General features: G+C 40.1%; 1 protein-coding gene across 1 annotated transcript in view; it reads left to right on the forward strand.

Annotated features, from left to right (window-relative positions):
- Positions 1 to 15000, forward strand: part of LOC135105011 (pleiotropic regulator 1-like) — a 21036-nt gene that overhangs the window by 846 nt on the left and 5190 nt on the right. Inside the window, exons 2-5 of the mRNA XM_064012897.1 lie at positions 1993 to 2708; positions 3031 to 3225; positions 8600 to 8788; positions 9784 to 9931. Of these exons, the coding sequence (XP_063868967.1) occupies positions 1998 to 2708; positions 3031 to 3225; positions 8600 to 8788; positions 9784 to 9931 (1243 nt within the window). The 5' untranslated portion in view covers positions 1993 to 1997. The remainder of the gene's footprint in view (positions 1 to 1992; positions 2709 to 3030; positions 3226 to 8599; positions 8789 to 9783; positions 9932 to 15000) is intronic.

Raw genomic sequence — 15000 nt, forward strand, 5'->3', positions numbered from 1 at the left:
ACTAGCCTAACCTAACTGGCAAGGCTAAGAAATTAATATGAAGTCTTTACCATGCTTATCTTCATAAAGTCTGGCAGTGCACTAGAAATAATTGAGGCAATACCAACGACTAACAGATATCTTCTGCAGACTAATTAAATTTTTTTCAAATTTACCTATTCTCTCTCCACCAATTGAAATAAAACGGTATGATTGGCGAAATTGATTCTTTATTTTTAATTGGCCAGCAGATGCATTCTCAAAGGAAATAGTAACTGACTAATTTTGTGCTTGTGCAACAGACGTAACATACGCATGCATAGATGAGCACACCAGCGTGCCTTGGTGCCTGCTCGCCCATCACATGCGTGGGTGTGTCAATTCTCAGCATTGTCACAATAGCAAGCCAACTTATTTTTCCAAAAACAAATCAATTTTTAAAAATTGCTGTCAGCATATATATATATATATATATATATATATATATATATATATATATATATATATATATATATATATATATATATATATATATATATATATATATATATATATATATATATATATATATATATATATATATATATATATATATATATATATATGGGGTTCAAAGCCCCACGTGATGAGAAGGCTAAGAAAAGCCACGTTGAGACTGCTGTAAGAGTAAAAGAATACCAATACTTTTTCAAGATAAACTCAGTGAATGGATCAGCAATGAAATCATTGAACTGAATTAACCTAACATAACCTAGCCCCCAGATAAAAAGCTAATGTTATTTCAATATTATCTGAGTTTTGTATTAATACTTCTACTAAACTGCATCATGTCGCCAGTGGCCCAGGAAGTGATGGGTGTCGGTAGAAATTGTAATCTTGGCTTGTAAGTATTTTGTTTTACTAGTCAAGGTGTGCCTCACCTGTCCCATCCTGAGATGTGCTGATGAGCATTGTGGCTGTTGTGGTGCACTACCCACACACTGTGCTCTGTTTCATGGTGAGATCCAAGGAATCAGGCACTGAAATATTTTGCTACCTTTGGTTGGATCTGCAAAACACCTTGTGCTTGCTGGTGGATTTAGTTAGCATTTTGTTTACTTTTTTTTCTCAGCACACTATTCTTTATCAGTCCACTTTCCAAGACCTTTGAATTCTATTTTTATTGAAGTGAAAGTACTTGCCTTAGCAAAAACATCTCCACGCTGAGGAGCACCACTTGGCCATGAGACCATGGGAGTGAAGTAAGGCTTCTTGATAAGGCTGGTGAATGGGGTTAGTAACTCACAGGATTAGTTCCCTATTGGTGCTAACCTGTGGATTAGATTTAGATTAATTAAGTTTGTGCTCAAAATTGAATTGAATAAAGTTAGTTTTTAACCAGTTTCCAGAAAGTAAACTATCTCTATAAGAAAAACATCAGTTATTGAAGGGGAAAAAAAAAACGAGTCTAATGACCACTGAGGTCACTACCATTGAAATGGCTGTGTATAGGAAAGGAAGCTCATTAGGAATCTGGCATGAAAAATCCAAGTTCCTCTTGAGTAGTTTTAAGTCAAGATTTGGGTAAATTTTCAGTGGATGTATTCCACCAATGTCAGTATAAAAGTATAAATCTGATAGAGTTTGATATGTTTTCAATTTTTTGGGGTTAGTGTGAAGAAATGCTGTATATCCACATCTTTCATCTTGTGAAAGTATTGACCATACCAAGGCATTATATATTTCACTTGGCTCGTTGTACTTGGAGATCACAGTTAGGAGGCTCTGTATAGCAGAGATATTATTGCTAATATCATTATATGTAAACATGTGCCATGTTTGCATTCAAATGAGGGTCACTTTATCTAATGAGCCTACATCTGTGTGACTTGCATCAAGATTTAATGATTTTAAAATGGAATGTGAAACTAGTCAAATTAAGTTATCACTGATAAATCTGATTTGTCTTCCTTGATATTGATGGCCTGAGTTAGACATAGCTTGCCTAAATAACTTGCTTCCATTTTTCTTCAGAGGCAATGCCGTCCACCACTGATGATGTCCAGCGGCACTCGGTGCACACTCTGGTGTTCCGTTCCCTCAAGAGGACCCATGACATGTTCCTGTGTGACCAGGGAGCACTGCCTCCTGTAGAGGAATCCCTGGAGAAGCTGCGGCGACAAGCCAAGGCCCGGGACCAGTATGGGCCGGTACTGGGGTTGGTGAGACACAACCAGCGCAAGGCGGTCTCCATGCCTCACGACCTTGACGTTGAGGATTTGCAACCCAAGATCAGTGAGACCACCAATGGTGCAATGTCTGGTCCCTTAGCTCTTCCCCCTCCTTCAGGGCCCCATCCCCCACTACCTCCTACTCCCCCACCACAGAGTATGGCCTTGGTTGCATCATCAGGGCCCAGTGCCAATGCTGGCCAGCAGTCCCTGGTGCCACGCCGTGCCCCCATGCTGCCACGACCCAAATGGCATGCTCCCTGGAAGCTTGCACGGGTCATCTCAGGTCACCTGGGCTGGGTGCGTTGTGTGGCTGTGGAGCCGGCCAACGAGTGGTTTGCCACTGGCTCCAATGACCGTGTCATCAAGATCTGGGATCTTGCCTCAGGCCAGCTTAAATTGTCCCTCACAGGCCATGTGTCAGCTGTGCGGGGCCTTGCTGTGTCTCCTCGTCACCCTTACCTCTTCTCTTGTGGTGAAGACAAGCAGGTCAAGTGCTGGGACCTGGAGTACAACAAGGTGAGTGCTGGGTGGTTCTGCATCACACCACAAGGCTTTCAGTGGGCTGCTTTGTGCTTGTTGCTACAGCCATCAGAAATGGTACACATGTTATACTTATGCAGAATTTTGTTATTTGATTAGAGCATTGTATAAAGAATAATTTTTTGTGTAAGATGGTCATTGGTGAAGGGCAACAAAAAGAGTGAAAAAAGGGCCACTGAGGTGCCAGTCCCAAAAAAAGGTCAAAGGGATCATGTGCTTTGATAACTGCAAGAATGAGCTTGAATGTTGTAGGTATTGTCATAATTTTCCCATTATTCTCAACCTTTTCACCCAACAGGTGATCCGGCACTACCACGGCCACCTGAGTGCCTGCTATGGCCTGGCATTACACCCCACCATTGACGTGCTGGTCACCTGTGGCCGTGACTCTACAGCACGAGTCTGGGATATGCGGACCAAGGCCAACATCCACACCTTGACCGGCCACTCCAACACCATTGCCTCAGTGGTGTGTCAGGCAGCCGAGCCTCAGGTGTGTTGGGTTTGCTGTTTCTTTATCTGTATTCTGATGTCTGTTTCTTGGAACTCTTGAGGCTGTCAATAGTGTTACCACTTATTCTATCATGTGTGTTATTCTACATGACTGGTGTTTTTCTTAACGGGTGATTTTGGAGAAAGACTTTGAATCCAATCACATGTAGAAAATTACAAGTCTTCATTTAAAGTATTACATAAAATGTTTATTTACTTAATTTTGCATATGATCTTGAAAGAGCCATGTACCTTGGCTTATGACAAATTTTGTAAACGAGTGATTTGTAAGATGAGCGTAAATATCAAGCAAAATTTGTGTTAATGTAGAAGCATAACTTGGAAAGTGAGCCATAAAGAGCTCATGGATCTTCTGACGTGCACTGTGTGCATCATCCTCTCTTGTGATTTGTTTCATTTTGTGATGCTTCTTAGGTCATCCACTCCTTGCTTCTATGGGGAGTTTTCGGAACTAAACCGCTAGATGTCGTTGTTGCTCATCTAACTGTAGGAAAGAGAGCTAAGATATTGTTGTAGTAAATCCCAGGTGCATAAAGATGGATAGAACATTGATCATTATGATACTATCCAGTATGGATAATTTTTCACCAGTTTTGTAACGATGCCATTGTGTTGTGTCCCTCAATGTGCCACTCAATGTGGGGGCCACCAATTCCCATAAGAAGCTGGAATGAGGAAACTGTGGAGAGTTGCTATAAAGAGGGACAAGTGGAGCCCTACAGCAGCCAGCCGAGTGTGTCACAAGCATTTCACCGAGGAGGATTATGTTACTACCACAGGGTGTAGTGGAGATGGGCACTGCAGCAACATTCAACTTCTTGTCCGACAACATGTTTCTTAAGTTCAACCAGCGCGGCCGAGTCAGGTGTTTGTTTTGGTTATAAATACAGCATTACTATCGCCAGGACACTCGAGTTGCCAAATTTTTTTTATTAAAATTGCCGTTTCCATAAACTAGGAAGGAGATCTCTGTCATTTGGACTTTTGACTGTCACAGACATGTTACCTTTATGTTTACTGTCATCTTTTTTATGTAGGAAGGATACTGGCCAAGGGCAACAAAAATCTAATAAAAAAAAATGCCCACTGAAATGCCAGTCCCATAAAAGGGTCAAAGCAGTGGTCAAAAATTGGTGGATAAGTGTCTTGAAACCTCCCTCTTGAAGGAATTCAAGTCATAGGAAGGTGAAAATACAGAAGCAGGAAGGGAGTTCCAGAGTTTACCAGAGAAAGGGATGAATGATTGAGAATACTGGTTAACTCTTGCGTTAGAGAGGTGGACAGAATAGGGGTGAGAGACAGAAGAAAGTCTTGTGCAGCGAGGCTGCGGAAGGAGGGGAGGCATGCAGTTAGCAAGATCAGAAGAGCAGTTAGCATGAAAATAGCGGTAGAAGACAGCTAGATATGCAACATTGCAGCGGTAAGAGAGAGGCTGAAGACAGTCAGTTAGAGGAGAGGAGTTGATTAGACGAAAAGCTTTTGATTCCACCCTGTCTAGAAGACCAGTATGAGTGGAACCCCCCCAGACATGTGAAGCATACTCCATACATGGACGGATAAGGCCCTTGTACAGAGTTAGCAGCTGGGGGGGTGAGAAAAACTGGCGGAGACGTCTCAGAACACCTAACTTCATAGAAGCTGTTTTAGCTAGAGATGAGATGTGAAGTTTCCACTTCAGATTATAAGTAAAGGACAGACCGAGGATGTTCAGTGTAGAAGAGGGGGACAGTTGAGTGTCATTGAAGAAGAGGGGATAGTTGTCTGGAAGGTTGTGTCGAGGTGATAGATGGAGGAATTGAGTTTTTGAGGCATTGAACAATACCAAGTTTGCTCTGCCCCAATCAGAAATTTTAGAAAGATCAGAAGTCAGGCGTTCTGTGGCTTCCCTGCGTGATATGTTTACCTCCTGAAGGGTTGGACGTCTATGAAAAGACGTGGAAAAGTGCAGGGTGGTATCATCAGTGTAGGAGTGGATAGGACAAGAAGTTTGGTTTAGATCCTTAATGAATAATAAGAAGAGAGTGGGCGACAGGACAGAACCCTGAGGAACACCACTGTTAATAGATTTAGGAGAAGAACAGTGACCGTCTACCACAGCAGCAATAGAACGGTCAGAAAGGAAACTTGAGATGAAGTTACAGAGAGAAGGATAGAAACCATAGGAGGGTAGTTTGGAAATCAAAGCTTTGTGCCAGACTCTATCAAAGGCTTTTGATATGTCCAAGGCAACAGCAAAAGTTTCACCAAAATCTCTAAAAGAGGATGTTTCCAATCAAGAGTGTACTCATTTGGAAATCTTAAGATGACCAAATAAATCTAAATGCCAATTCACTAGAACATCAACTTATATGCATTTGTTCATGAAAAGAGTTTGATTTTGCTTGTGTTACTACTTAGAAGGGATTACGTAGAAAAATATATAAGCCCATTGCATCTTCATGTAAATAGAATAACACTATAGGTATATCTGATATTGCTTGTATGTGAGAGAAGAGTTTGTGTCTGTGCTGCCACCTGGTGACAACCACTAATTCTGAAAACTCGCCATTGTTTCTTGCACTGCTTCTTTTTCACTGTTACACTGCTTCATCAGTCCTTTTCTCAACCCTGTATTAAAAATCTTTTAATATATTTTATGATTTTCCTGACAGCTTCATCTCTGTATAGTCTTGCTAATAGTACTGTGCTGATCACTCCATCCTTCCCTAACCTCTCATGCCATTTCTTCTCCCCAGGTGATGGCTATTACTGCTGTCACAAGCTGGCTTCTCTGATCCTCATACTTGTCACACTTCACTATCAAGTGTTCAGCGGTCTTCACTTCCTACAGAACCTGTAGCTCTGTTGCCTATTCCACTCCATGTGTCTTGCAGTGTCAACATCTCTGTGCTCATACTGTGCTTTCCTACATTATTTTGTAACTTTTTGCAGTGTTATGATTTTACATTGCTAAAACTATGACATGCATTATGAAGGTGCTTTTAAGATGATTACAGTTGAAGTGAAGGAGACTATTGAGAACATGAATGGGGTGTCCTCTTGGTCATTGTTTGTTGTTTTTTAATTTGGGATAGTAATTTGTCTACATAATAGTGTTTAAAATGATCTTTATATGAATATTTCTTGGTCAATGAAATGGATAGGATATGTTTACATTAATTCTTATGGGAAAATTTTATTTGATTTATGAGTAAATTGGACTTGGAGCCCATACCAGGACCGGATAATGCAGTCCAAGGTACTACTGTCATAGGAGAGTGTTATTGCGATTTGGATTTATTGACTTTATTTAAAATATGAATATCGTTATCACCAGTATTGGAATTTTGGATTTATCAATTTATCAGTTATCGGGCGATAGATTTATTGACAGGTATTGATTATCAGTTATTGCTGATAATTTATCAATTTATCAGTTAGTGATAAATTTTCTATTGTCATGCCCAGCTATGACTACTGTATGTGTGTGTGTGTGTGTGTGTGTGTGTGTGTGTGTGTGTGTGTGTGTGTGTGTGTATATATGTTACAGTCAATACCTGAATCCAGACAATTTGTAAAGTGACTTATTTTTTCAGGCAATTTGTGAACTGCCTGGTTAGGTTAGGTTAGGTTAGGTTAGGTTAGGTTAGGTTAGGCAGTTCACAAATTGCCTGAAAAAATAAGTCACTTTACAAATTGTCTGGATTCAGGTATTGACTGTAACATATATATATATATATATATATATATATATATATATATATATATATATATATATATATATATATATATATATATATATATATATGAAATCCTTTGCATCCAAAGGGGATCATGTGCCAAAAAGGAAATTTTTACAAGAGCAGCATTTAAAGTTTAAGAATGTGTTTGCAGCTGTAACAATTTCTAATTGACTAACAGTGCTTTTGTGATCTGAAATTGAACCTTGTCATGTAAAGATAATGATTTAGATGAAAGATCATGTAGATTTTGAAAAAACTGATAACTTTTTTTGTGACTGTCCATATCAACATTACACTCATTGGCAGGAGCACTACTGTTACTCCAGAAAAACCAGGAATACAGTCATTGTGATGACCATACTTAGGCTCCATGGTCTTACACCCCTTCGCCAATGAAAGTAGTATGCATGATAAACAAACTGTTGTTTTATAGTGTGGGAAAAGTGTCCAGCTCAGATGAAAAAGATGATTCAGTATGAAAATGTGGCAACATTGCCAAGCAGTTTGAACATCTGTCAACTGTTACATCTCTACATGTCACCATTCAGTTGACTTTTGGCCCTATTAAGAAGTACTCACACTTGCCCCAGTTGCCCAAAAGTTGTGCCAAATTTATTTGCACATTTTATGTTAATGTAATGTTTTTAGTGCCAGTAGCATGTTAGCCTTAAATATCCTAAACCAGTATAGACCTTATTAACTTCCTCCAGAAGGGTGGTTGTGGATCTAAATGCATTTTTAGGAAGACAGGATTGCCACAAAGAACTGCACTGTGGGTGTGGCATTGGTTGAAAGGATGCTGTGAAAATAATGATAATTCCACCCTCATGGAAACTAACTGCTTTGAACAAACATGTGTTTTGTCAAAATGAGCTTTACTTTTAATAAGGCTTCAGCTGAGTGCTTCACCATTTCTTACAGTAAGAGAAATCAAGCAAAAAACATTGACGTTTGTGACATGAAACATAACAAATATATCAGTGCTCTACTTTCATTGGTGGCAGATGTATAAGTATAATGCAGGTAATCCATGTAATAAATACTTAAACCCTGAAGAAACACTGAGAGAACCTGTGGATGCACTCATACTTGCAACACAGAATGAACACAACATGGCAGGGAGCGCAGTCAGCACACAGATGATCCCCTCCTGAACTGCACGCTGATTAGTGGAGCTTCCTCTTTTGCACAGAATGGAAGATTCCCTTTGGTTGTTAACATTGCTCTGAGTGATGCTGCTGGCTGTCTGGTTGACTATAATAATGTTTTGTTAAATATGACTAATCCAGTGCCAGAAGAGGGTCTTCTCTACTTCCAACCATTAGCAGAAGGGTGAGAATAGTGCTATATGGCAGCATATGGAAACCTGCCTGACTATAATTTCACACAGAGGCCCTTGCATTTATTTATGTCATCACTTGAAGAAGACTGTTAAATAGAGTGGCTGAAAGATGTTTGTGATTTTCTTGTGTTGTATAAAACATCCATGCCAGTGACTTAAAATGGTAGAACTGTAAAAGATTTTTTGTACTAGTTTAGAAAAAGTCTTATCAAAGTATAGACTCATTTGCAATCCATGAAGTTGTTTGTTTGTTTTTAGTATCTGGTTCTCAAACATTGACATCCCAACAGGTGATTACTGGCTCCCATGACTTCACCATCCGCCTGTGGGATCTTGGGGCGGGGAAGAGCACCTGCACCCTGACCCATCACAAGAAGAGTGTGCGAGCTCTTACCATCCACCCTGAGCTGTATATGTTTGCCTCAGGGGCACCAGACAACATCAAGCAGTGGAAGTGTCCTGATGGAAAGTTTATGCAGGTGTGTGTGTGTGTGTGTGTGTGTGTGTGTGTGAACATGGAATACAATGGAGATGAGGCATTTGAGGAACATATGTGGAGTAAGATTGAGTAAAAAATTAAGAAATGTGGAAGAGAAATGGTGTTGAGATGTATTATGAGCATGTAGAAAATATGGAAGGAGAATGATTAGTGAAAAGGATGACTGGCTTTGTATGACATGTGTAAGGGTAACAAAAGGACCACGACTGTAATAGATGGCTAGTGTGAAGAAAGTGATGCAAGAGGGTGTGTGTGAAGTAAGGGAGATGGGTTGTGCAAGATGAATTTGAATGGAAGCAATTGTGAATGCAAAAAATGGAGCATGGCCTTGAGGACGTGTGGAGGAGGTCTGCATCTCATCTAACTGGTCATGTTAGATGCAGGAACGGGGATGTGTTTACTGTGAAGTGGTGCTGCTGAGCCCTGATGTGGAGAGATGTGAGTGTATTTATATAACTGACTCAGTTGCAATGGGATGTCCCCTCCTGTAGATGCCCAGGGACTAAGATGGACTTTACTTGAGTCCTAGGGATTTTTACTTATTTATCTTATTTTATTTTATTTTTTTTTATTATTTCCTTATTTATTTAATTATTTTATTTTCTTATATTTTGTGTAAGGACAGTTTCTTGGAACATTGGACATTGAAAATACATGAAGTTCCTTGAATTGGTTTCATGGATAGTGTTAGTTTTTGTTATTCCATGTCAAAAGTATAAGCAAGTTAATTAACTTAGTATATTATGTTGAAGCATATTTCAGGAATTAACACCTTTGGAAATGTTGACTTGCCTTCTTAGTTGTAGGTATTTTGTTTAGGCAAAGCACCCCATTGAAAGTGTTGATGTGTCATTATTATGATATATCCTAGAACATAAGAGCATAAGGTAAGTTGCAAGAAGCCAGTAGGCCTCTGCATGACAGGTCCTCCTTCACCTCATCTTCCTGGCTTTCTTCATGATTCCCTCTCCTCAGAACCTGGCTGGCCACAATGCTATTGTGAACTGCCTGGCCATCAACAGGGAGGGTGTTCTGGTCTCAGGTGCAGACAACGGTACACTTTACTTCTGGGACTGGCGGACTGGTTACAACTTCCAGAAGCTGCAAGCACCTGTACAACCAGGTGTGTGTGTGTGTGTGTGTGTGTGTGTTATCTATTTGTATTTACCTAGTTGTGGTTTACGGGAGGTGAGTAATCTCATTGTATCCAGTCTCTATATCTATCCAGTTTGGTCTTAAAAGCATGGACAGTTACGGCATTGACAGCATTTTTACCGAGTTCATTCCATCTGTTCACATTCCTGTGAGGAAAACTATACTTCTTAATGTCTCTTCAACAGTTAACTTTCTTCAATTTCTTACTATGTCCCCTTGTATTCTGTGTGTCTAAATTTATAAAACATTCTTTGTCCACATTTTCCATACCATTTATCATTCTATAGATGTTTATTAAATCCCCTCTCTCTCTCTCTCCTATTTTCAAGGGTAGGAAATTCCAACATTCTTAATCTCTCTTCATAGGTCGACTTACTCAACTCCAGAACTATCTTAGTGACTGCTCTCTGTACTCTTTCCAATTTTATAATATTCCTCCTTGTATGAGGAGACCACACCACTGCTGCATATTCCAGTCTTTGTCTCATCATGGAAATCAACAACTTTTTCATAATTTCTTCAAATACGAGAATGCCATTCTCACTCTTTTCAACAAATTCATTGTCTCTCCAGTAATTTTATCAATGTGTCTCTCCAGAGTCAAATTTTCAGTAACTGTTACTCCCAAATCCACTTCTTCTTTTGATTTCTTTAACTTTACACCATCTATCTCATAATGATATTGTATTCTTTTTTTGCTCTTACCAAACTCCATTACTTTATAATTATTTACTTAAATTGAATTCCATTTGCCAAGATTTACTCCATCTATTTATTTTATTTAAATCATCCTGCAGTACCATACAGTCATTTGTATGAGGAGGCAGTAGACACCTGCCGAAACAATAATTACTCCCAGTGAGGTCTAAAGCACTGTTCAGGGGGTGGTGTGAACTTATCATTAAACCCAGCTGTGACCTCACTGAACATTTCCCTTTGTGTCTCACAACACAAGGGGACAGTCACAGCCTGCCCTCTAAAGACAACTCTCTTCCTCCACACAAAACTACAAGCACCTAATAACACACACACCCTTCACTCAAAAATTTTAAAATCATGGCGACTCCTACACCAGCCTCGGAGTCCCCATCTGGGGAGGTAACCATAAATGTCCCCAGGTTGGACTGCCTTTCTATCGAAGACCCTAAGTGTCTTGACACCCCCCTCAACTTTTTCTTCATTAACTTCTGCAACATTCGCAGTCCAAGATCTAATTTTCAATCTGTAGAACACCACCTCTCCTCTTCTAAACCTCATCTTCTTTTCCTCACTGAAACTCAGGTGTCTGAGGCAACTGACAGTAGCCCCTTTTCAGTTCCCTCCTACTTTCTCTATCCTCATTTTCGATCCAAAGCTGGATGCTGCGTTTATGCTGCCCACGCTCTTGAATCTTCCGAGTTTTCCACCATCTGGCTACAACTACAGAGTCACTCTCATACTAAATTTATCTGTGCTGTATACCTCTCACCTAACTCCTCTGACTATAAGAAATTCTTTGACTACTTAACTTCCAAAGTGGAGCACATCTGACCCTCTTCCCTTTTACAGAGATCTCCATTCTTGGAGACTTCAATGTTCACCACCAGCTTTGGCTTTCCTCTCCCTTCACTGGCCATCCTGGTGAACTAGCCTACAACTGTCACCCTTTCTTCTCTGTTGGGCTCCTCCAATCACAATCTCATATCTTTATCTTGTCCTATCGCTCCAATCCCTTCTCAGGATCCCCTTAAACAAAGGTGCCTCTGGCATTTTGCCTCTGCTAGTTGGGGGGACCTGAGGAGGTATTTTGCTGATTTTCCTTGGAATGACTACTGCTTCCATTTCAGAGACCCGTCTTTGTGTGCTGAGCGCATGACAGGTGATAGTGTCTGGCATGGAGGCATACATTCCTCACTCTTTTTCTCATCCTAAACCTTCTAAACCTTGGTTTAACACAGCTTGTTCTTGTGCTATACATGATAGAGAGGTGGCCCACAAAAGGTACTTAAGAGTTCCATCACCAGAATCTCATGCACTTTATATTTCTGCCCGGAACCATGCCAAGTCTGTTCTCCAACTAGCCAAAAACTCCTTCATTAACAGAAAATGTCAAAACCTTTCAAGATCTAACTCCCCTCGTGATTTCTGGCATCTAGCCAAAAATATCTCCAATATTCTTCTTCTTTCCCTCCTCTATTTCAACCAGATGGCACCACTGCTATCACATCTATTTCTAAAGCTGAACTCTTCGCTCAAACCTTTGCCAAAAACTCTACCTTGGACGATTCTGGGCTTGTTCCTCCCTCTCCTCCACCCTCTGACTACTTCATGCCACGTATTAAAATTCTTCACAATGATGTTTTCCATGCCCTCGCTGGCCTAAACCCTCGGAAGGCTTATGGACCTGATGGGGTCCCTTCTATTGTTCTCCGAAACTGTGCCTCCGTGCTTGCACCTTGCCTAGTCAAACTCTTTCAGCTCTGTCTGTCAACATCTACCTTTCCTTCTTGCTGGAAGTTTGCCTACATTCAACCTGTTCCTAAAAAGGATGACTGTTCTAATCCCTCAAACTACCGTCCTATTGCTTTAATTTCCTGCCTATCTAAAGTTTTTGAGTCTGTCATCAACAGGAAGATTCTTAAACATCTATCACTTCACAACCTTCTATCTGATCGCCAGTATGGGTTCCGTCAAGGCCACTCTACTGGTGATCTTCTAGCTTTCCTTACTGAGTCTTGGTCATCCTCTTTTAGAGATTTTGGTGAAACTTTTGCTGTTGCCTTGGACATATCAAAAGCTTTTGATAGAGTCTGGCACAAAGCTTTGATTTCCAAACTACCCTCCTACAGTTTCTATCCTTCTCTCTGTAACTTCATCTCAAGTTTCCTTTCTGACCGTTCTATTGCTGCTGTGGTAGACGGTCACTGTTCTTCTCCTAAATCTATTAACAGTGGTATTCCTCAGGGTTCTGTCCTGTCACCCACTCTCTTCTTATTATTCATTAATGATCTTCTAAACCAAACTTCTTGTCCTATCCACTCCTACGCTGATGATACCACCCTGCACTTTTCCACGTCTTTTCATAGACGTCCAACCCTTCAGGAGGTAAACATTTCACACTGGGAAGCCACAGAATGCTTGACTTCTGATCTTTCTAAAATTTCTGATTTGGGCAGAGCAAACTTGGTATTGTTCAATGCCTCAAAAACTCAATTCCTCCATCTATCAACTCGACACAACCTTCCAGACAACTATCCCCTCTTCTTCAATGACACTCAACTGTCCCCCTCTTCTACACTGAACATCCTCGGTCTGTCCTTTATTATAATCTGAACTGGAAACTTCACATCTCATCTCTAGCTAAAGTAGCTTCTATGAAGTTAGGTATTCTGAGACATCTCCGCCAGTTTTTCTCACCCCCCCCAGTTGCTAACTCTGTACAAGGGCCTTATCCATCCATGTATGGAGTATGCTTCACATGTCTGGGGGGTTCCACTCATACTGCTCTTCTAGACAGGGTGGAATCAAAAACTTTTCGTCTCATCAACTCCTCTCTAACTATCTTCAGCCTCTCTCTCACCGCCGCAATGTTGCATATCTAGCTGTCTTCTACCACTGTTTTCATGCTAACTGCTCTTCTGATCTTGCTAACTGCATGCCTCCCCTCCTCCCACGGCCTTGCTGCACAAGACTTTCTTCTTTCTCTCACCCCTATTCTGTCCACCTCTCTAACACAAGAGTTAACCAGTATTCTCAATCATTGATCCCTTTCTCTGGTAAACTCTGGAACTCCCTGCCTGCTTTTGTATTTCCACCTTCCTATGACTTGAATTTCTTGAAGAGGGAGGTTTCAAGACACTTATTCATCAATTTTTGACCACTGCTTTGAATCTTTTATGGGACTGGCATTTCAGTGGGCATATTTTTTTATTGGATTTTTGTTGCCCTTGGCCAGTGTCCTTCCTACATAAAAAAAAAAATTACATTTTCTACCCTTCTCATCAGCTTAGCATCATCTGCAAATAAGTTCATATAACTATCTGTTTTTTCATTTATGTCATTCACATATATTACAAACATTATCAGTCCCAACACTGACCCTTGTGGGACACCACTAGTTACTTTCAGCCAAGATGAATTTTGGTCTTGTATTACTGTTCTCATCTTTCTATCATCCAAATAATCCTCCTTCCACTCCAGCAGTCTTCCTCCAATTTTTCCATAATTTTTTTTATCTTCCATAGCAATCTTTGGTGTGGTATTTTGTCAAACGCTTTTTTCAAGTCTAAATAGACACCATCCTCCCATCTGTTTCTCTCCTGCATAGTATCAATTACCCTTGAATAAAAGGACAATAAGTTCATGGAGCATGATCTTCCCCTCCTAAATCCAAATTGACAATTTACTAAACCTTTATCTCTTTCCAAGTGTTTCATCCATCTTTCCTTTATTGTTCCTTCACATAGTTTTCCTATAACACTAGTCAAGGACATTGGTCTATAATTTAGTGGGTTTTCCTTATTTCCTCCTTTGAATATTGGTGTAATATTTGCTCTCTTCCAATCTTGCAATAGTGATGTCACCATTAGACTGAGTATTATCAGTCAGTTGTTCTCTACATTCCTTCAGTATCCAGTTTGAGATACTCTATCTGGACCAGATGTTTTATTTACATCAAGCTTTTCTATCATCATAAGTATTTCCCTGTAACTGATTGGGACTGTACTTAGTAACTTACCCCTTCCAGCATCAAACTCCCCTTCCACAGTAAATACCGATCTAAAACTATTGGTCATAACCTCCGCCATGTCCTGTGCATCCTCATAGACTTTTCCTTCAACTTTTAATCTTGATACACCTTCCTTCTTCTTCATCTTCCCATTAATATGTCTAAAGAATAGTTTGGGTTCATTTATACACTTTTCTATTATATCTTCCTCATAGTTTCTTCCCTCCATTCTTATTATCTCAATGCACTTGTTTCTAGCATCAATATATTCCTCCCATTTGCTCTCAGTTTTCCTCTTCTATCTATTCCAAGCATTTAACTTACAGTTT

The sequence above is a fragment of the Scylla paramamosain genome, chromosome 11 (genome assembly GCF_035594125.1).
Source record: "Scylla paramamosain isolate STU-SP2022 chromosome 11, ASM3559412v1, whole genome shotgun sequence".
Lineage (NCBI taxonomy): Eukaryota > Metazoa > Arthropoda > Malacostraca > Decapoda > Portunidae > Scylla > Scylla paramamosain.